The 23,577-nt window shown below is 45.1% G+C and overlaps 1 protein-coding gene and 1 long non-coding RNA gene across 2 annotated transcripts in view; one reads left to right on the forward strand and one right to left on the reverse strand.

The window, feature by feature from the left end:
• The window catches only part of LOC147017679 (uncharacterized), an 18,452-nt gene extending 18,234 nt beyond the window's left edge, over window positions 1-218 (reverse strand). Inside the window, exon 1 of the long non-coding RNA XR_015049591.1 lies at window positions 1-218. This exon is cut by the window's left edge and continues 56 nt beyond it. This is a non-coding gene — a long non-coding RNA (uncharacterized LOC147017679).
• The window catches only part of LOC147017678 (FH1/FH2 domain-containing protein 3-like), a 257,701-nt gene that overhangs the window by 223,015 nt on the left and 11,109 nt on the right, over window positions 1-23,577 (forward strand). The window contains exons 21-24 of the mRNA XM_085847448.1: window positions 8,526-8,645; window positions 17,612-17,773; window positions 17,981-18,171; window positions 22,560-22,752. Coding sequence (XP_085703574.1) covers window positions 8,526-8,645; window positions 17,612-17,773; window positions 17,981-18,171; window positions 22,560-22,752 — 666 coding nt within the window. The remainder of the gene's footprint in view (window positions 1-8,525; window positions 8,646-17,611; window positions 17,774-17,980; window positions 18,172-22,559; window positions 22,753-23,577) is intronic.

Consider the following 23,577-nt stretch of genomic DNA (forward strand, 5'->3'; position numbering starts at 1 on the left):
CACATAATCCGGGAGACACAAACGTGATGCTGGGATGCCGGGCGATGGAAGTATTTACGATTTGAAGGGGAGCGACATAGTGGGTGTAAGTACGTTATTCATGCGGGAGGAAAGGGGACATGATTGGGGAACACAAATTGAGCAAGAACTGAGGTGGCAAAAACTTTTTTTTAAACTAAATGGAAAACAGTTGCAAAAACAAGCTGCCGTCCCTTTTGCCTCCGTATTTTCATTTTTCTGGAAGGTTAAAATAAACATTGCATGGATTTCAAAGCCAAAACCAGGACTTGTATTCCAAAGTCCAATCGATGTGGTCGGGTGCCAAACGTGAACTTGAGATTCTGATCGGTGCTGCTGCTACATACTCTTGTTACAGAGCGGCGGTGCTGCCGGAGCTTTTTCTTGGCCAGGGTTAATTATACTGGGTGGTTTGCCATTGCCTTCCCAGTAGTAGTTAGGGCAGGAACTTGTAATTTGTCCATGGTGCCGGCAATGGCTCACCTACTCTTCACAAAGGACATCGTGGGATCATTAACGTCCACCAACTAATGCCTCCACATGGGAGTTTATTTTCGAAGTCATGGGAAAGTTTTATTGTTTGTTTGTTTCACTGTCCCATGAAAGTACATTATTTACTTTCTTTTGAAATGTTTCACCATTCTTATATTTAATACTCTTGTTTTTATTATTCCCCTATACTCCTATTAGCAGACTTTCTGCAAAACAAATTGCTTCGTGTAAAAACACTTGCTCCGCTTCTGTTTTTTTTTTTTCTTCTTCTTCGTGATTTCAACTTCTTGACTTCATTGGACTGATATCCCAGGTGTAAAAGGTTTGAATCCAGCTGAATGTTGCATTGTTGGCGGATTTTGATTTAACGTTAGAAACTGAACCTGGTCTCAAGAGAATTGCCACGTCATTGTTTGTGAAAACCCAGCTGGCTCATTAATGGCATTGAAGGTGGGGTAAATTGGAAGTCTTACGTAATCCCTCGTAGAGTCAATATCTGTCGTTGAACATCTGTGCGGAGTTAAGTTTACAAATGATGAACATGTCCAAGGAGCTGCCCTGAAATGGTCGTGTACCCATCCCAATGATTTTTGTACATCAAGGCCTGATCACGTGGATGGGATCATTGTGAAGCATGCAGCAGGGGGAACATCTTGTTTTAACCTATCTTTACTTTTTGTTTTTTATTGAATAAAAAGCAAAGGTCCATGTCAACCATGAACCATCTTGTCATGTAAAGATTTGTACATGACAGATACATAGCTAAGGGTATGTAAAGGCTTTGGCTTGGTTCAGTGAAGAGGATAACAATGTATAGGAGCAAAGATGATGATTGCCTGGTGGAGGAACTTGCACACATGATGTTAATAACAATGACATCCGTCGAGGGAAAGTCAAATTTTTCTCCATTTAAAATTTCATTGAAAATCTTGGCTCTCGGAAGAGTAGGGGGGTAATGTGACACATCGAAGATGGCCAACGTGAAGATAGTGGGACAGCAGATGGACGTTACAAGCAAGGAAATGAATGATGAAAAATTGGACGGGAGGGAAGAACACAGTAACCTGTGAGTGCGAGAACTTCGATTGTAGAGGGTTAATTGGAGTATAAAAGATCCCTTATACTTTCCGTGCTCACTAATAGTACACAAGTAGATTATAGCCTGATTGTGTAACCAGCCTGTTCTGTTCATCTTCTCTCAAGATTCCAAAGACATGGCGTAAAGCGTGTGTTGCAGCACCCCTCAAACCGGGAAAGGAGCCGACAAACCCAAAGAGATACGGACCAATTTAACCATTGCACCACCTCTATAATCTGTATGAGTGTTTGATCCTTAACCGTTTGACACCTGCAGTGGAAGAATGTCTCATTCCAGAACAGACAAGGCGAGTCTTGTACGGGCCAAGACCTGAACCTCACCCAACACTCAGAAGAGGATGGTTTTCAGATATGTTTGCCAACTGGAGTTGCATTTGTTGATATAACAGTAGCTTAGGACACAGTCCACCACCGACGGCTGTTGGATTTTGGAATGACTTCTTGAGAATAAGAGATTCCATGTCAAAGTTGATGGAAGACAGAGCTGATGATGTAGACAGAGGATTGGCCTGCCATGGAGAAGCGTACTAGCGCCTCGAGCTGTTCAACATCTACGCCAGAAACCAGGCGATATCTCCTGGGACCAGGAACTTTTTGGACACTGATGACCATTGCCATAGCTCTTTCAAGTCTATGATTATGGAAAAATCGAAGTCACCTCACAGCTGCTGTTTCTAGACTGTCCTCATATTACCAGGTAAATCAGCTTCGTGCTCACCTGATCAAGACACGATTCAGCCTTCATCACTTATGGAAGCACAACACCAACAAGAAATTGACCATCATTTGGGACAGCGGTTAGGGGGAGGAGAAGAGGGAATTTGTGCAATGCATCAACCCAGTTTACCTGGGTGTGACACTGGACCACACTTTGTCGAATAAGACGCATGTCGAGAAGGCAATGGCTAAAGTGAACACTCGGAATGAAATCCTCAGAAAGCTTATTAACTCGAAATGGGGTGCTCATCCCTCCACCCTTCGAGCGCAGCACCTGCCCGATAGCAGCACATCAAAATATGCCTGCCCAGTGTGAGAAAGATCTTTCCATGCTAAGAAACTAGACCCTGCACCGAATGATAGCTGCCAATGCAACACAGGGTACGTTTGAAACCAGCAAATGTCAACAGCTTGAACGTCCTTTCCGGTATTTCCCCCTCCAAGAATCAGAAGAGCCACAGGAAGCAGAATGGAGTGCTCAAGACAGATGGATGATAAGAGACACCCCTTCCATAAACATACTGCAGTCAATAATAGGCTAAATTAAAGGAAGAATTTCATCGACTCTTCAAAGCCCCTTGAAGATACCCGAAGGGAAACCACTGCAGGAGGCCTGGGGGACTTTGCACCACAATCTTTAGGATGTCCTCTAGACGCACCTCAAACCAGAAGAACAACTGGCACCAAGTGGGAAGAACACCTCGACACGTGTAACGAGAGACAGACCAGGAAACATGTGCGCGTGTGCCCTCAGTTAGGAGTACGACGCACTACATGAGGTGCAGGTAATGCAACCGACAAGGCGCCGACATATACAAATTATTGGCAGAAGGTTTATCGTACGACTGGGCACGATAGGAAGAATAAGTGGATTGTAGACCGTAGAAAGCAAAATAAATGTGAAAGATCTGAAAACCATTGAGTTTTAATGAGGTGGTGTGGCTCGTATCAAGGAGGAGGAGGAGGAGGATGAGGGGAGGGTGGCTGGAAAGACGAAGGTTTCTTCACTTAATCTTTATTACAAGTAAAAAAAGGAAAAAGTGAATATTATTGAGTTGAAGACAAGGAAACATCTGTGAAGGCATTTCACTCAACTCACATCATCAATCATCATTACTCTGATGAATGGGAAAAATGAATAACTTATCAGATTCTGAATTACCCTCTAAAATCTTGTTTTTATCGTTTAAAGGAAAGAAGGTAGAGTCATGGTTACCTGTGGTAAAATGAAGAAACCTGAAACTTTTTTTTTTTTAACAAGTCCAGCAGTGTTTCAATCACACTCTTCCCTCCAGAGCTTCAAGCAGGTGGTCGACCACCATCCCATGTCATCCCCCATCCTTACCCACCTCGTTTTTTTACTCATATTAACCCCATATAAACCAACCCTTTAACTTGCAGGTTACTGGCTTTCTTCCTCTTTTCTCTTCCTTCTTTCCTTTGCTTTTTACTAGGTATGGCCGCACTGTCGCTCTGTCCCTACGTTGCCATTTTACCCTTTGTCACTTCGCTGTTCCACGAGCAGAGATCATCGCACATCAGAATAAAGAGAAGTTTGTTTTCCTTCAACTTTGGGAAAGTGTTAGTTATGCTGACAAGGAGACGGTCATGTTAAAGTTTTCTGGTTTTTGGCATTTATTTCTTGCAGTTTTGGATTTCGCATTATAATCGTGTTATTTGTCGTATGCTAACTCAGCGTTATCTCCATAATCCAGGAATGCTATTATTACCCCCCCCCCCTTTGCATGTAAAGCTAAAATTGTGGTTGAGCAATGGGTTCACTTCTGTCCATCTGTTCGTGCATGTACAAAGTTCAGTTTATGATTCAGGAACAACTTGATTTTTGTCAGGTCAGGTTCGATCTGTGACCTGCTACAGGTACCATGTAAACCTGTACTAACCTGTTCCATGGTCGGGTTGTCGGCGACTAAACCGTCTCCCCCACCAGGTTTTCTGGTGAGGAGGGTGTTTGGATATGGACACCCAGCAGGATTAAAAACAAAACCTGTCAAAGGGCGGAGGAGCTCCTTGTGAGCCAACGGCCATCCATATCTAGTGCCCAACTGTGTCTGCGGATGTCCTCCTGCAGTTGGGTCACTTCTTATTAGGAGGTTGGTGGTAGGATTTGCACTCCGGCCACCATAAAACCCTTCATTCCGCAAAACGCAAAAACGCAAAAAAATCTGAAAACCCACTCCGTGGGAGTACCGCCTGTGCAGCTTCCCTTCGCAGGGCAGCTCACCGGATGATGGGATTGGGGCAAAGCCTTCGGGACCCCCAATCTTTAATAGGAGGGAAACCACGGGGTAACATCCCTGGGTCAGATTGCGGGAGAGTGTGTCGGAGTGGTGCTGAGGTGTCGTCCACCAGACGGCGGTCTCCTTGGGTTAACCTGAGGCGGTCCCTTTGGGTGGGTGCCTGGAATGTCCTATCCCTAAGAGAGGATGATCACCTGTCTCTGTTATCATCTGAGCTCAAGCGTTTGGACATCGGGATTGCAGCTCTCTCTGAGGTTCGGAGACCGGATTGCGGCGAGATAATGGTGGGTGGTTACACCTACTATTGGTCTGGTCGCTCTGATGGTTACCATACCCAAGGAGTTGCTGTAGCTGTGTCCAATAAGCTGACCCCAATGATAATTGAGGTAACACCGGTCAATGAGCGTATTATGAGATTAAGGATCCGTCACTCCTTAGGTGTCATTTCCCTGGTCTCTGTTTATGCTCCGACTGAGGCGAGTGATCTCACCGTGAAGGATGCATTGTACGCCACACTCGAGTCTGTGGTTGATCAGTGCCCCAGACGAGATACACTTCTAGTCTTGGGGGATTTCAATGCATCGACTGGAACTGATAGGGACGGTTATGAGGTGTGTGTTGGTCCCCATGGGTCAGGAACTATGAACCAGAATGGCACTAAGTTCCTTGACTTTGCAAGAAGTCATGGACTTGGGGTGGCTGGTTCATGGTTTCAGCGCCCACAAGCTCATCGCTGGACTTGATATTCCAACGCTGGCGGTGTGGCAAAGGAGATTGACCATGTCCTCATCAACGGTCGTTGGAGGATGATCCAGAACTGCAGGGTCTACCGGAGTGCTCAGTTCCTCAATACTGACCACAGGCTTGTTGTAGCAACTCCAAAGCTGCATCTTAAATCCTGGAGAATGGTACCATCCCAGCCGAGGCTGGATGTTGCCAAGCTCAGGGATGAGAGAGTATCTGAGGAGTTTGCGAACAGGCTGAGTGGACACTTGGGGGGTCTGGGTGCTTTGGGGGGTCCTGAAGAGTTGTGGAGCGCCTTCAAGACCACCGTCCTTGATGTTGCCGGTGGATGCCTTGGAGTTCACCGCAGGTCAAAGAAGAATTTTGTCTCTCAAGGGACACTGGATACCATTGACCAGAGTCGCAGGGCCAGGCTGAATGGCAGAGCTGAGCTGTTCAGGGAGCTGAGGCGTAAAACTGTACGTGCACTGAGCGTGGACAAGGAGGCCTATGTGCGAGGAATCTGTGAGGGGGTAGAGCATCACCTGTGGACAGATGATTCTCGTCCTGCTTACAGGGGAATTCGCGCATTACGTTCATCCAAGCCCATCCCTCGGAGCACTACAGTTCGAGCAGAGAGTGGCAAGCTCTTGACAGAGGAGTCTGAAGTGAAGGCCCGCTGGGCCGGTTACTTTGAGCGGTTGTACCAGGCTGATCCCCCAACTGTCGAGTTGGACGTCAAGGGTGTTACAATCCCTGTTGCTGACCCTCGAATCAACTGTGGTCCACCTACGCTTGTGGAAACACGGGCTGCGGTGAACCAGTTGAAACGGGGCAAAGCTCCAGGGATCTGTGGCATCCATGCCGAACTTCTCAAGGCTGGTGGAAATGCTGCACTCGTGTCGTTGCATGCAGTTTTGTGCTCTGCCTGGAACACAGGCATCATCCCAACTGACTGGAAGAGGGGCCTTGTTGTCCCTCTCTGGAAAGGGAAGGGTGATCGCCAAGACTGCAACAACTACCGAGGGGTGACGCTGCTCTCAGTGCCGGGCAAGGTCTTTGCTCGGATAATTCTCGATAGGGTTCGCCACCATCTGCTTGAGCACCAGCGTCCAGAGCAGTCAGGCTTTACACCAAAGAGGTCAACGATTGACCGTATCCTTGCACTTCGTGTCCTCACCGAATGCAGACGAGAGTTTCGGCAGGGGCTGCTTGCAGCCTATGTTGATCTCTGTAAAGCGTTCGATTCAGTGAATCGGGATGTCCTCTGGAGGATTCTTGGTCTTCGTGGGGTGCCACCAAAACTGATCGATCTGATGTCTGAACTCTACTCTGGTACTGAGAGTGCTGTGAAGTGTGGTGGTACCATCTCTGACTTATTTCCAGTTGTTACTGGAGTTTGTCAGGGATGTGTACTTGCCCCCACACTTTTCAGCACTTGTATGGACTGGATTCTAGGGAGGATGTCGGAGAGATCAAGTTGCGGTGCGTCATTTGGGAATGTCAAGATCTCGGACCTTGACTTTGCAGATGATGCAGTCATCTTTGCGGAGACTTTAGACATCCTCTTGGGGGCCCTCGAGGTGCTGAATGAGGAGTCGGAGCCGTTGGGATTACGGGTTTCTTGGGTCAAAACTAAGATCCAGGCTTTCGGTGACATCTTGGATGCTGCTGTCCTGTCTGTGTCTGTTTGTGGTGAGGATGTTGAGGTCGTGGAGAGATTCACTTACCTTGGCAGTGATATTCATGTCTCTGCTGGCTGCGAGTCAGAGGTCAATAGACGTCTGGGTCGGGCCTGGGGAGTCATGGATTCACTGGATCATGGGGTGTGGCGCTGCCGGTACCTGTGTGGGAGGACGAAAGTCCGAGTCTTCAGGTCCTTGGTACTTCCAGTCTTGCTCTATGGTTGCGAGACTTGGACTCTGACCAAGGATCTGAGACGGAGACTTAATTCCTTTGGTACCAGGTCTCTTCGGAGAATCCTTGGCTATCGCTGGTCGGATTTTGTGTCCAACGAGCGGTTGCTGAGAGAGACTCGGATGAGATTTGTTACCTGCATAGTCCGTGAGCGTCAGTTGCGGCTGTATGGACATGTGGCTCGTTTTCCTGACTCTGATCCTGCTCACCAGATTCTCTCAGCGAGGGAGTCTCATGAGTGGAGGAGGCCAGTGGGTCGACCACGTGCCTCATGGTTGCAACAGGTTGACCATCATCTCAAGGAGATGGGGATGGGCCTGGCATCTGCCTGGGGGATGGCCAGACGGAGGCCCCTGGAGTACCGGCGGAAAGTGGACGCAGCGACGTGCTGTTCTGGCACATGCTCCCATACCTGACCTGACCTTGATTTCGATTGAATGTTTTATTTTGAACGCAAATCGGAACGTGAATGGGAAAACCAACCTGCCGTTTAACAGTATTTTGTCTCGATCACACATGTGCAGAGAGGAGTGAGATAATATTTCTACTCTGTCTGTCTGCCTGGCAGTCAAACAAGACTGAAAATCATTCCAAGCAGGAAACTTGCTGCTTTTAAGGACGTTATAAAGGACACAAACAGCAGGCACGAAGAACAAACGTAACATGCGAAATAAGGTGATGTAATGGACACGGTGTAAAACGGCAGTAAATCCTGGAATTAAATTATTTATACGACCTTCACAATTTTTACTTTATTTAAATTGAATTATATACTTGAACACTGGGACAAAATGAATCTCCTTGCTACCATTTCCAAAAGCCTCCAGTTTTTCAGGATTTGGACGTGCGATACAAGGTGGTATATAAGACACTGCTTCAACGGTGCTAAACTTCCAGATATATGTTTTTATACGACCAATAAAATCATTATTTTTATTTCATTTTAATCATATGCTTGAACACTGCGTCGTGTAACGTGTTGTATGAACTCTGTAGTTAGCAGTTGAGAAAAAGAGCTCCTGAAACGAGGGGACATCATCAAAAATGATGAAATCTTTGACTCCTCTCCATCTCCATATGCCCCTGAACATGACCCTTTTCCTTCTCACTCCTTTCTCTTCCCAATCTTCTTTCACTTCCTACTCTGTTGCTCTGACACCCCCCCCTTCCCTCTGTTCTTCCTTCTATGACCCTTCTTGTCTTCCTTATTTTCAATATAAATCTTCTTAATTCCTCTTCTTCCTCCCTTGCACACATCTTGTGTCGATTGCTCCTGAGTAAATATTTTTATGGCCTGTGCAGGAAATTGTGGAGCCTCTTGCTGATCTCAAGCAAGGCATGGAGCAGCTAGAGGAGAACAAAACGCTGCGCCGCATCCTCGCTACTCTTCTTGCGATTGGAAACTTCCTCAACACATCAAATGTGAGTCCTCGGTGTCGGCTGTACTTAATAACCATGAATTTTGCATGAACGTCGAAAACCTTCCTGTAATCACTGTAAAGCAAAAAAAAAAAAAAAATCTCCTGTAACCACTTCATCAAATGAAAAATGCAAGTACACCTGTTGTGCTGAATAGCTAACTACTCATAGTGTCAAATAAATAAATTACATATTCCCAGTCTTGGAGCAGACTCAAAATTAGTGAAAAATGTATTCTACAATTAACAGTTACAGTTAAAATGTGCAACCATTCAGGATGATATCTACCGAGTTAACACCTCATTACAAAACTGTTTCTAACACTGATATTAAATGTAGAATTGGAAAAGTGATTGAATCACATGATGCGCATTAAAAACCTCCGGCCAATCGTCTCTCTCTCTCTCTCTCTCTCTCTCTCTCTCTCTCTCTCTCTCTCTCTCTCTCTCTCTCTCTCTCTCTCTCTCTCTCTCTCTCTCTCTCTCTCTCTCTCTCTCTCTCTCGCTTGGCACGCACGTGCAAACGCAAGGGGCTGTTGCTCAGTCTCTGGCGGTACGTGTGGAGCCTGTGTTGCTTCTCTCTTCTTATCATCTTCTCCTCTCTCTAATGTATTTTTTGGGGGTGTTCCTTGTGTATAAACTGTTATCAATGCTTTATCGATTACTTTAAAATTGAATTGGTTTCTTCTCTTCTTTTTTCCACTCTTGTATATAATCCTTTGCTTTGTTGTATTGAATTTTTACCCTTTATACTTTTTTGTAATAAAAGGATATAAAAGTCAAAAAGTCTCTCTCTCTCTCTCTCTCTCTCTCTCTCTCTCTCTCTCTCTCTCTCTCTCTCTCTCTCTCTCTCTCTCTCTCTCTCTCTCTCTCCCCTCACCTGCTGGCCAGGTCTGACGTTCAACTGGTGCTGATTGAGATTGGAATTTGGCCAGGGTGTGGGCAGCAACTTGCTTAATGTCCCAGACTAGACAGCTGAAAGTTCAGGCGAACTTACACTACAACTACCTTTGTAGATACTTCCGACTTCAGCTGGCAAGTAAAGCCACTACACCTGGCGTGGTTGGCTTGCTTGGTGTTGCAATGTAATCATCGAGAATAAAAATAAATTAATAATCTACACACTATTTCTTGGTCTGTTGGTGTTCCCATTTGAGTCCCTGACTGATGATTTGGGAACCTCAGGTTCAAATTCCATCAAGTCATATATACTATTTGTGTTTATCTAAATGTCTACTAATGTCCTTGTAACTCGTGTCAGAGTCGTCATCATTGTCTACCAATGTCTTTGTTTTGCATGTGATTTGTGTACAAGCATCTCCATGAGCCTTGAACATCTATAAAAAAAAATTATCCTTGAAAATATGAGCTTTATGATCAACTTGAGATGTGTTGAGACAGGTCAGTATAAAAATGGCTCATCTATCTGGGGAACTCCCCAAATATATGATGGAATTGGACTCTTGTATTCCAAATAACGGAAATTTTCAAGTGGGAAGTGAAAAAGCAATGTCGACATTGCTGGCTAACTATATGTAATGTTTTTTTTTTTTTTTTAATTGTGTTTGCACTTTATCACTAAATACTGTCGCGGGTCTGGCCGGTTACGTTAATCCCCCCGACCCAATTGTGGTGGACGGGTGGTTAACATCAGCCAGCCCGGATAGCCGAGCGGTTTTCCTTCGGAGGTGGACACATTGATCCTCAGAGATTATAATGTGCGCCGGAGGGGTAGGGCACAATGGCGGTGTAATGGAGGCACAGATGGATCCTCATGGGTGTTTATACTCAAACCCAACGACAAATACATAGACATAGCAACTTAAAATAAATACAGGGATTTAATTACAACAAGGGGAAAAATGAAATAACTGCAAATCCTCCCTTTATTCTGGCACATAGATTGGTTCAGAGATGGTCTTTAAGGAACTTAGAATTGAGGCATTTTGTCCTTAACGTGTAGACGCGCCCAAAATGTCACCAAGTCGCTCTCTCGCAGCGGGAAAAACGTATGTCAAGCAATTTGTGAGCGGCATTCAACACCAGGGCTCAGAGACCGCCATGCACAGCTTCCTCGTCAATCGCTCTTGCCGATCCATTGCACTCTGCAGAATGGTGCCGTTTCCTTCAGTGACATACACGAGGCTTCGAGGTCTGTCTCTCATGACCCAACCAAGAGCCAATGGCCAGCATCTTGCTCCACCACGTGAGCCAATTCGCCTCAGCAAGAACACGAGAATCGTGCCGAGAGGAGAGCAAAGCGAGATCTTCCATCCCAGCCACATTCCTCTCTCGATCATGTGCGTGCCTCACACCGAACTCGTGCGTTCCCTACCGATCTCTCTCCGACATCACCGAACAACCATCCACCTCCGGGGAATGGCTTGCTGGCACGAAATCCGGGAAGGCGGGGCGGCTGCCTGCTCGGCACGCCTGACTTGCTTGTGGTTATGGTTGTTGTTGGTATGAAAACGCAACTCCTTCATGGTTGGCTTGTAAATGTAAAAATGTCGGAACAGGTCACATGGGACAATCACATACTGGGGGGAATTATCCTTAATCCCGATCTAATTAACACCGCACCACCCCCCGTGTGGTGACACGTAACACTTAAGCTCACAGTCTCCCTACTTAATTACATTGAGATGTCTCCTACACGTCCACAGACCAAACAACTCTAGTCAACCCTAACTTTCCTTTGCAATTCCTCCATCTACCCCCACAACCCGAACAATGCCATTGTTTGAAATATTATTCCTTCAACTGGTCTTGAAAAGAAAAAGACAATGCTTCAGCCGTTTTTGAGAGATGTGTTGTATTTTAGAGAGACCGATATGATGTAAGATGTGTTGCATAATCATATCATTAGATACTGTTTTTAAAGTCAGCCAAGGAACCATAAGTTGACACATAAATGTTGTTTCATGAGAAATGAGATTATGAGTTTGGGCAACAAAATGAATCGCACAATGAGGGCCGAATGTGGGTACAAAGCAGGCAAAACGCTTTTACTGAATTGGCCCGATGAGCCGAAACCTTAGTGGCAACAACCACAATTCGAATTCTCTGAGACACGAGTCTGTCTCCGATGGAAGGCACCTCGTGGTTCCAGGAGATCCATGCAGGCCGAGCAGATTAAAATAGTCCACGTCATATTCGAGTCGTCAAAACACACCTTCGATGACAATAAACTCTTTCTCCTATGAGAAGAAGGTTATTTATGTCTTCGTATGCAGCCTGTGGCTGCATCATTTTCTAGGGGTGCGGCTGTACCGCTGATGCAATGCCCCCTTGTTGCCAGTAAGCTGGTACTTGTTTTGCTGACCTCGGAAGGATGACAGGCTGAGTCAACCCACCTGGTGTTAATTCAATGGACACAGGGTTCAACTCGAGCCTCGATACCTCAAGCCAATCACCCGAACCGTTAAGCCAACACCAGGCTGAGAAGAAGGTCATTATGACACACACACACACACACACACACACACACACACACACACCCACACACACACACACACACACACACACACACACACACACACACACACACACACACACACACACACACACACGCGCGACATGGTGAACGAACCACTTCCTTACCAACAATTGTTTTTGGTCAGTGCTTGATCACTTTGTAATAAGTTTGATAACTTTAAACAACACTAACTACACAATTCAACAACGTTCATTTAATCGCATTTAACAAAACCTGGTTCACCCCAAATAAACCAGCATCTTGTTACGATTTTCCAAGATATAGCCTCCACCATTCTGACCGAATTGAACATCGAGGTGGAGAAATTGTGCGTTATGTTCGTGCTGACATTAATTCCACATTAGTGTTTGCGAACTACGTACCCATCCATCTTGAAATCACGGGGGTCAAATCTATGTCATCGGAGAATGTACTCTTGAAAACAGTGATTTGTGCTTGTGTTATTTATGTACCCCCTTGTTCCCTCTATCAATAGCATATGATTGATCATATCATATCATGCAGATGGTTGATCTGATAAATATTACAGACAATGCTGCTGTCTGTCTTCGTCATGGACGACTTCAATGATCTGTGCACTGATGTGATTGAATAATGACATGACACACATAGTCAACCAACCGACTCGAGGAAATGCATTAATTATATTAGACAAGATTTTTATCCAAATATTCCAGATCATTTCTGTGAGACACTTATTTGTGCTCCGATTGCTAATGGGGACCACCGAGTTATTGTGAAGCGATGAGTCAATTCCACCCATGCAATCGACAAAATTTGTTTTATGACCTTTTCGTTACTCCGTGTGAGCATTCGGTCAGTGGGTCACCCAGCATCAATGGGATGAGTTCGAAATTCTTGATGTTCCGAATGAAATGGTGAACATTTTTACCTCCACCACCAAAGGTGAAGGAGGTTATGTTTTCACCCCTTTCCGTCTGTTTGTCTGTCTCTGTGCAGGATATCTCAAGAAGTTGTGGACGGATTCGGACGAAACTTGGTGGACATGTTGGGTGTGTGACCGCGACGAATTCGTTCAATTTTTTTATGAAGATCCGAATCTGGATCTGGACACGAGAATTATTTAATTATCACCATGAAAATGAAAAGCTACAGACAAACCATGGCTTATCAATGACACACGACACTCCATCGTGAAATGCGACGCCGCGTTTCAGCATGGCAGAATGGATTTGAATCAGCAACTTCGAAACAAGGTTCAATGGGACATTAAACGTGAAAAGTCTCCTTGTTATAAAAAAAAATAAAAAATTGAATGTCTGAAAACAATCTGAACAAGGGAAATGGCATTAACAGATACGGAACTTGGTTGGCACGAAAAAGCAATCCTTGAAGTCCTTAAACAATAAGATATCTCTTGAAGTAGCCATTTTACTTAATTCATATTTTGCGAGCATCGGCACTGAATTATTTGCTTTGGCTATGTCAGTTTTACCTGCATATCTTCCCGCTCCTTCACCTCCACCAATGATTCAAGAACACAAAGTGTAAACTTGGCTTAAACACATTAATGCGTCAAAAGTGAGACATCCGAGCGATATCCCCACTCGCCTTATTAAAGAGTTCACTTTGGAAGTGTCCAAACCTCATCGCCAAGATTTTCAGTAAATGCTTGCAGATCGGTTGTTTTCCCGAGAAATGGAGGAATGCCTCTGTTTGTGCCATTCCACAGGTTTGTCAGGTAAATTAATACAATCAGCTTCAACCAATATCTGTTACTTCCATTTTTGCGAGGGTGATTGAGAGCTATCTTTCTTGACTGGACAATATGGCCAACCCCATGTAGACCATTCCCAATATGACAACATGAGAGGGAGCTCCATCAACCATTATCTCGTGAGCATGCTCGACGTCATCCGTCGTTATATTGACAAGCAAGGTCGATGTGTGAATCTATCTTTGTGCGATCGATTTTACAAATGCATCTGACCTTATTAATCACACCACGGCCATTGAAAAGCTTATCCGGCTCGGGGTAGATGCCTCTGCCAACAGTCTGTAATTTCCTCTCAAACTGTGTATTATCAAGGGAAAAATGGCTAACTTGGCAATTCTCACATGTGGAGTTCCACAAGGGACGAAGTTGGGCCCCATCATATTTCCTGTGATGGTCAACGACACAGCATTGTCTACATAGTATTCTTGGAAATATGTGGATAACTTGAGCTTGTTGAAATTGATTCCCAAGTTCCAGCAGACCTGGGCTGTCCAGCTGCGCATAATAACCTGGGTTATGTGCATGAAGCAAAAACACACCTACTGCTTATAATTCAAAACACCTCACTGCACTGGAAAACGTGGGGACAAGAAAACTGTACTGTGAATGTTGAGACTTGTAATACCCCCCACCGCCCCCCACCTGGAGGTGGCGCTACACGGTACACCTTTACATCGAGAATTTGCGTCCCCCACCTCTCACCTCCCCAAGACCACCAGCAAAGATAAAAACACCTCGAAACATTAATTGGGGTCATGTTGATCCTCTGTAGCGAGTCTGTATGTAATTGGGCCAGAACTGTAGGAGGAGTAGCATGACAAACACCGGTCCATGAATTATCGTCAGGATTACATGATGAGTCACCACATTGTTTCCTTAAATGTCCATGCCCCCTTCTTTTTTGTATTTTTTATTATTTTATTATTTATTTGTTTCTCTAAATTTTATTTTTTCCAATGCTTCTTCATGTAATACCTTTCATTGTTATCTAAAATGTTTCCTTATTTCTGGCTAATTTGCATTTTTATTCCTTACATTTATGTTGATGCACAATATGCATATTAATGTAATTTCAAATGATTATTTATATATAAATTTCAATAATTGCGATTGCTATAAAATGGTGTTTCATACAACATAAGTTGTATGAAAGTTTTATGAAACACTGTTTTATTATTGTAAACTTGACAAATACCATTCTTCGGACTGCCTTGTCCAGTGTAATCTGTTCGCAATAAACCGATATGAATAACACTGAACAACAAAATTTTTTACCTGGAGATGTGTAAAGTGATTTAGACTAATTTGGGTACGCTGATTTCAAAAATCATAACCGTTTTGCTGTATCACGTCAGGATTTTCAGTAACAGAAATATTCCCATTGCCTAGAAGTCAGGATTTCAATGAAATTTACAAAAATTCATTTATTCATTTATTTCATCATGAATGCTTCAAAATTATAGAAATTACAGAAAAACTCCACTAGAATGTAATTAAAAATGCTTTAGGCATTTGGTTTTGCGTTTGTGCTGCTCTGTGTCAGTTTCACGATGCAGGAACCAGCAGAAATCGCCCATCATGTTCGGGTTGTGCCGCCCTTGGTAACGCGTCTCCATGAGTGAAATCTCTTGGTGGAATCGCTCGCCGTGCTCGTCCGAGACTGCTCCCAAGTTGTCAGGGAAGAAGTTCAGGTGCTGGTGTAGGAAATGGATTTTCAGGGACATCCTGGAGCCAAGTTTCCTGAAGGACTCCAGCAGCTGCTGCACTATTTCTTCATAGTTGTCCGCGCGCTCGTTCCCCAAGAAGTTGTCCGGCACAGCTTTGAAGCTCCTCCACGCTGCCAGCTCTTTGGGGTTTAGAGTTGTCGGAAAAGTTTCGTCCTTCATAATCTGTCGGATTTGCGGTCCAACAAAGACACCAGCCTTGATCTTGGCCTCCGACAAGGTGTTGCCAAACTTTTCCTTGAGGTATAAAAACCCACGCCCATTCAGATCCATTGCCCGTACAAAACTTTTCATCAAGCCGAGCTTTATGTGGAGTGGTGGAAGGAAAACCTTGGCTGGGTCGACAAGGGCGACATGCTTCACGTTGTGTCGACCAGGTACATGCTCTTTTCGCTCTTCCCAATCTTTCTTCGTCCAGTGATTCTTGTCGTCTCTGCTATCCCAGAGACAAAGGAAGCACATGTATTTCGTGTAGCCTGACTGCAGCCCTAACAACAGCGCCACCACTTTCAAGTCTCCGCAGATGTGCCAGTTGAAGTCATTGTACTTGATGGAATCAAGCAGCTGCCGCATAGTCTCATAGGTCTCTGTCATGCCGAACGCGTGAGCCAGTGGGACTGATGGTTTCTCGTTGCCATTCTGGAGCAAAACAGCCTTCAAGCTGTTCTTCCCCGAGTCGATAAGAGGCGCCAGTCTGCAGGATCGTGATCACACCCAAGTTCTTTCAACAGACCGTTGATGTCACTGCAGAATGTCATCGTGTCTTCCATCTCAAAGAACTCAGCCATGTCTCTGTGACGTGCTCTGAACAAGGATATCTTGGTGTTAGGTTCAAGTAGATTCCACTGCTGCAGCCTTGATCCAAGCAGCTCTGCCTTCGCCTTTGACAGCGAGAGATCTCTTACAAGATCATTTAAGTCTCCCTGGTTCAGAAGGTGTGATTCTTGAGTGTCGGGTTCAAAAGGTTCATCATCACCATCCTCTTCACCACTGCTTACAGCTATGTTCTGATCAGCTGGAGGTGTTGGAACGGGGTTCTCGTCATCATGAGGCAAGGTTTACGAGCAGAGACGCAGTCAGCGTACTTGATGTGACCTTTATTCTTCTTGTTGAAGCCGGCGATGCTTGTGCAGCAGAAATAACAATCATCATGATGATTCTGCGGCTCACGCCATATCATGGGCACCGCAAATGGCATGCTCGCGCGCTTGCCCACCAACCACTGAGTCAAGGTTGTGTGACAGCTTGTGCAGCAGATGTGTGGTGCCCAGCTCTGTTCTTGGTCCCCCACCTTACACCCGAAGTAGTGAAAGTAGGCGGCCTTCATTTTCACTGCTGTAGATATACTTCGCTGTTGATCTTTTTTGGTATACCGACCACAGACATAACAGAAGTTGTCAGGATGATTGGTACAGGAACGCCTACTCATCTTTATCTGAAAGAAAGAAATATAACACAAGTTAACAACAATTGTACGAAATAGACATGTTAAAGATATATGTAAATTTCATTGAAATCCTGACTTCTAGGCAATGGGAATATTTCTGTTCCTGAAAATCCTGACGTGATACAGCAAAACGGTTATGATTTTTGAAATCAGCGTACCCAAATTAGTCTTAATCACTTTACACATCTCCAGTAAAAAAAAAATTTTGAAATTTGTTGTTCCGTGTAATTGATCGATTGAATGATGTAAAATTTCAAACTTTATGCGTTGTCTTCTTATATAACCAGGAAGAAAGTGTCATGCTGGAAAGGACTCCTGATAGAGCAGCCAAGCAATTGCCCACAAAGGAAAATCATTTCCTGTATTCCTGGAGTCACGTCATGCACCTTAAAATCCCCCCCCGATAAAGTTGTGATGGCATCGAGTGAAAAATCTCAGGCCACAACCAAATAATCCCCAAAATCATTTCAAAGGAAGCTCAGTTACCAAAGTGTGATGAGTTAATTTGTTTTCTTGTTTGCTTTGAATGTTTGTCATGCACACCTGGTTTTGTTTCTGTTAGGCAAAAGGTTTTGAACTCACATACCTGGAAAAGGTCAGTGAGGTCAAGGATACTGTGCGTAAGCAGTCGTTGCTCCATCACCTTTGCACCATTGTTTTGGAGAAGTTTCCCGATTCCAGCGACCTTTATTCTGAGCTTGGGGCTGTGACACGCTCTGCTAAGGTACTTCCTGTTTGCCTCCACTCTGCTTTACCTTTTACTGTACCTGCAACTCTTTCCTTCAAGCTCAAAATGTAGCAACAAATTATGATCCTATGACATACCTCCTTGTCATTACCCGAGCTGTGTGGTCTGCTCTCTTTTAGGAAACTTGTAGTCAATCATATTTGATCCCGACATACATTTTGATCTCTTTGTGTTTGTTGGCAGGTGGACTTTGAACAGCTGCATGAAAATCTTGGGCAATTAGAGAGGAGGTGTCGTTCTTCATGGGACCACCTGAAGGTGATCTCACGGCATGAGAGTCGTGCTGTGCTGCGCCAGCGTGTTGCTGTGTTTTTGCAAGACTGTGCTGCACGGATCATCGTGTTGAAAACTGTTCACCGGCGGCTCTTAAACAGGTACAGTGCAACAATGCAAAAGCCTGGATAGCTATTCTGGGCTGAAGCTGTGGTTATTCTGTTCTGTGAAATGACTTCCGTGTCTGTTAATCAGCTGGTACTGTTGCATTGTTCCTGTACTCATCTAGGGCTACAAATATGCACACCTGCCTCTAAGCTATCGAGCCTGAATTTGAATCCCGACTCAGCTACAAACTGTCATCCCGGTGTTTCACAGGCAGGGAGATCCATCATTGTGTGTGCCGTCCCTCGGATGGATGTTAAAATGGCGCCCCGTCTGCTACCATGAGTTCGTATACATTAAAGACCTCATGGTGTCCTTCATGAAGAGTAGGCCAGCTATCACTGGCACCTTGAACAAATTCCAAATTTCTGCTGTAACCTATAGGCGCCACTGCATCGGCGGCACAGTCATGCCCTCAGCCAATGATGCTACCCCACAGCCTTGTTCTGCATCCGAAAGAAAGGAGTGTACTCATCTGGTTAAACAATAGCTGTTATCATAGTCATGTAATCCTCTGTTTGATGCACCATTTGTTGACGATTGCAATGTTTCCATTCAGCAGGTGTGGAATGCAGAGGTATACAGGGTGTTTCCAAAAGAGTGATGCAACTTGTACCCACCTTACCCAGTCACACCCAACTGTCGCTGGACACTGTGTCCTTTGCTTCTGACAAAGTGGAGAGCTTGCTGTCAAACCTCGACTCAGATTCTGCAACCAGTCCAGATGGCATCAGCCCACATGTCCTGAAAACCTGCTCCTCTGCTCTTGCTCACCCTCTCTCTGTTCTATTCACCCTCTCATTTGCCCAAGGTCATCCGCCATCTCCTTGAAAATCAGCAAACATTCCTGCCCTGCATAAAAAAGGTGCAAAAACAGATCCCTGCAACTACAGACAAATCAACCTTCTCCCAATCATCAGTAAGGTTATGGAATCCATCATCGCTTCAGACATGAAATCCTTCCTCTTCTCCAATGGCTTGATTTCCAATCATCAATTTGGTTTCAGACCAGGTCACTCTACCCTGGATATGCTGCTTCTGCTCTCCCATCAATGGATGGAGGTCCTCAATGCCAGACAGAAAATCCGAGCCGTATCCCTGGACATATCACGTGCTTTTGACACAGTCTGGCACCCTGCCCTACTCACCAAACTCTCTTCCCATGGTATTCAAGGCCATCTCCACTCATGGCTCGCTGACTTCCTCTCCTGTCGCAGTCACCGTGTGGCCCTAAATGGAGTTCTTTCATCCCCTCTTTATATCCAGGCTGGAGTTCCTCAAGGCAGCGTTCTTGGCCCTGTTCTTTTTCTCGTTTTCATCAATGATCTCTCAGACTCTCCGGAAAATCCTCTTTATCTCTTTGCTGATGACTCCACCCTCTGCCGCACCATCTGCCATCCCTCAGACCAGCAAGCAGTGGCTTCTTCACTTTGCAGATTCGGGTAAAGTCACCAACTGGTCCAACACGTGGAACATGTCTTCCAATCCTGACAAATGTCACCCTCTCACTATGTCTCTCTGAAAGGACCATTTAGAACCCCCCCCCCCTCCCATATACTTTCTCAACAATCCTTTGGAAGAAGTCCATTCTTTCAAGCTTCTGAGTCTCACTATCTGCCATGATCTTTCCTGGGAAAGCCATATTTCCAACCTCGCCTCCAAAGCCTGTCGCCGACTGGGAATTCTCCATCGTGCAAAGTCCTTCCTCGGCCCACCTGAGCTCCTGACCACATACAAAGCTTTCCTCCACAGCCTGATGGAGTACTGCTCTCCCCTCTGGGCTGGTGCTCCTGCCTCTCACCTTTCTCGGCTTTGCGCTGTGGAAACCAAGGCATTTCGGATCATTAGTATCTCCCGCGATGAGGCTGAGTCTTTGGGCCTCTCACTCTCTCACGGCAGGCAGGTTGGTGGTCTTTCTGTCTTCTCTCTGGTCTCCCCCCCCCTCCCCTGCTGTGTCTGAGATTTGTCACCACCATATTTCCACATGGCACTCAAGGTCCGCCAACAACCCCCTTCTGCTAAAACTTGCAAAATCACGAATCACTGCTCACCTTCACTCTTTCATTTCTCTTTTTTGCCACCTTTGGAATAAACTCCCTCACTCTGTTCAATCCCATTCTTCCCTCCAGGCCTTCAAAACAGCTGTTCACGACCACCTCTTATCATCCCCCATCCAAATTCTCGATCTTTTCCACCCCCGTTAATCCACCCCAAGCCCAACTCCTTCAAATTCCCTGCTCTCCTTCCTGAAAGTCCCTGTAGTGTCCATCTTGTATACCCCATGCTCCCTGCCCTATCCCTCTCCCTTCCACAGATCTCCTAATGTCTCTGTTCCTCACTGTTTTGTCCTTCCCATGCCCCTCTTGTCTCATGCCCCCCCCCCTTGCTGTGCGTTGTGTGTTAGCTCTCATACGAGCCTTGACAATGCATACAAAAAAAAAAGAAACAAAGAAACAGAAACCTCAGGAACATGAACCGAACATTTCTTGAAAGCTGTTCGATCACTTTGTAATAAGTTTGATAACTAAAGCAGCACAAACTACACAATTCAACAATGTTCATTTAATCGCAGTTAGCAAAACCTGGTTCACTTCTGATAAACCAGCATCTTGTTACGATTTGCCAATATATAGCCTCCACTATTCTGACCGAATTGAACATAAAGGTGGAGAAGTTGTGCGATATGTTTGTGCTGACATTAATTCCACTGTTGGAGTTAGTGAGAGCCAAAGGTTTGAAATTGGCATTTATGCAAAATCCTTATAATTGATGTTCTCGATGTGTGCCCCTCCTCGGTTCAGACAGGCATTGATCCTGACTCCAAAGTTCTATCAAATTTTCTGTCGGACTCATGTGGTCCTGCCTGAAGGTATTGTGACACCTCCTGCTTCAGATCATCCAGTGTGGCAGGATGGTTGAAATAGACAGAGCCCTTGGCAGCCCCCCAGAACCAGTAGTCCAGAGGGTTCAAGTCTGGGCTATCATGCCCAGTCGTGAGCGGTACCCAGGGCAATGAGGCGGTTTCTGAAGAGCTGCCGCAGGAGAGTGATGGTGTCACCAGCTGTATGAGAGGGTGCACCATCCTGCATAAACCAGGTCATGCTGAGCTGGTTTGGGGTGACATTTTGGGCTCGATCATTATTGAGCTTCTGGAGCATGGTCCGTTAGCGCTCACCATTGATTGTCACCGTCCTGCTGTTGTCATTCTCAAACCAGTAAGGCCCTAGCGTTCTCCATCTGGCATTGAAGGTGCAGAAGCATGTGACCTTAGGCCCTTTCAGGAACCTCTCAGTGATCTCTTCAGGTGGTTCTGCTCCCCAGAAAAAAATGTTGTTGTGGTTGTTGATGGCATGGTTCAAGTGGAAATGTGCTTCTTCACTGAACCAGATCAGGTTGATCCAGTTTGGGTACCGCTCCATCCTGTCACTGAGCCAACTGCACATATCAAGTCTCATTCTCATGTCATCTTGACTCAGTTTATGCGTAATAGAGATGATGAGCTTCATTTCCTTAGTGAGGATATGCCAGACTGGTGTTGGTTTGATGTCTAGCTCCCAGGAGCGCTGGTGGTGGGACTTCTTGGGACTGTCCACTGTTGAATCCCGCATGGCGTCGATGTTGGTTTTGGCTCCTGGTTACTGATGCTGGCCTGCCCCTGTTGCCCTTGCTCTGGTTCTGCACTGCACAGTTGTGCTCAAAATGTTTCACAATACGTTGAATGGCACAATTTGTAGGTCCATCACGTGTTCTGAGGTCGTATTCCCGGCGAACCTCTGGCAGGTGGCGACATATGATTTATTCTCATACCACAGAGCCACCACGCTCGGCTTCTGCTACACTATCAATGGCATCGTTGAGCTCCGGTGCGAGAAATCCCAGGGAACAAACACCGCAATAACACTACCAAACCCTGAAAAGGAAAACGGTTTCGGTAAAAAAAAAAACAAAGAAATGGCAGGAAGTCAAAGTTGTATCAATCTTTTTGAAACACCCTGTAAATATAATAAGCCTTCGACTTCTAAAACAACAATACGATTTGAAAATATAGTTAGACATATCAAGTAAAAGTAGGCATATTGTCAAGCTTCCGAGACATTGCAACATGCTGACGTTTGCATCAAATTCTTTTTTTCTACCGATTGTAGGACAGAGGGCAATGTTGCAATTTTTCAGCGCTATCACTACAGCTATTGCCCGACAAACGAATATTAAGAATAACAGCAATGAGAATTTATTTTTCATTGATACAAATGCTGATGAAATGGTTGAAGCACAAAATATGGAACTTGAAGTGGAGGAGTTTTAGTGTGATGACAACGTGGAACTGCTCCCATGAGAAGCATATCACTGTTGAATACCTGTATCGTATCCTTCACATGACCAGGTTCCATGCATTTCTATTGTATGCTGGCCACTCTCCTGCATCTGCACGTGATTTCAGCGTGATGCGCCTCTGCCGTGTGGTTTCTGAGTTTGCACTCGAGTACAGGACAACGCGAGAGCGTATCCTGCAGCAGCAGCAGAAACGCGCATCACATCGGGAACGCAATAAGACGCGGGGGAAAATGATCACGGACGTGAGTTTCCTCGTTTGTGTACTTCCATCATTCCCTTATCATCCGTGTTAATTGTTGTCGTGAAGAAATCAGATATATTAACACCGCTCGTTAAGGACGAGATCATTTTGCACGATTTTGAAGACCGTTCATTTTGTCCCAGATTTTTCAGTTGTCGCTCTCTTTAAAAGAATGAAAAATGATGGATGTTGAGAGTTTTGTCATTTCCTGCCTTTCGAGTTTTCCCGCAAGTATTATAAACAAGTACGGTTGTTCACAAACTTCGTCACTTCGTCGTCTCTTTGACGTTTTATCAAATTGATGACATGTAGTTTTAGCTTTCATTTTCATGGAACACTCCATTGTTTTCTCTCTGTGCACATTCATAAAACATTCAGTAGTGTGGTGGTAGCAAACTCATCAGTGATGAACAAGGAGGTGGTGCACCACTATCTGATGTGAGTTCCAAAACTTACCTGTGATCTTTTTTTCACCTCCATTAGCTCTACCGACCACAACCCTCTTACTTGCAGATTTACTATGTTTCTTCCTCTACTCTCCTTCACCTGTTTTCATGTTTGGTCATTCCCTTGCTTTTCTTGTCCAATTGTGGCCTCACTTGCCCCCCCTATCCCCCTTTTACCTGTGTATGTGTAGAGACATGCAATTTATTTTATAGCATAACGAAAATACGTTCATTTAATAATGAACAAATAAACAATTAACCATTCATAATTTTGGTTGTGGCCTAATTATCATTGCAACTTGATGTAACATCAAAGCTCCTCCAGAATTCCAAAGGCATCACGTCCAAGCAACATAAGATCAAGTCCGTCAAGAACTTTC

This window comes from Eptatretus burgeri, chromosome 11 (genome assembly GCF_056783735.1).
Source record: "Eptatretus burgeri isolate ZD-2024b chromosome 11, Ebu_testis_v1, whole genome shotgun sequence".
In the NCBI taxonomy this organism is placed as follows: Eukaryota; Metazoa; Chordata; class Myxini; order Myxiniformes; family Myxinidae; genus Eptatretus; species Eptatretus burgeri.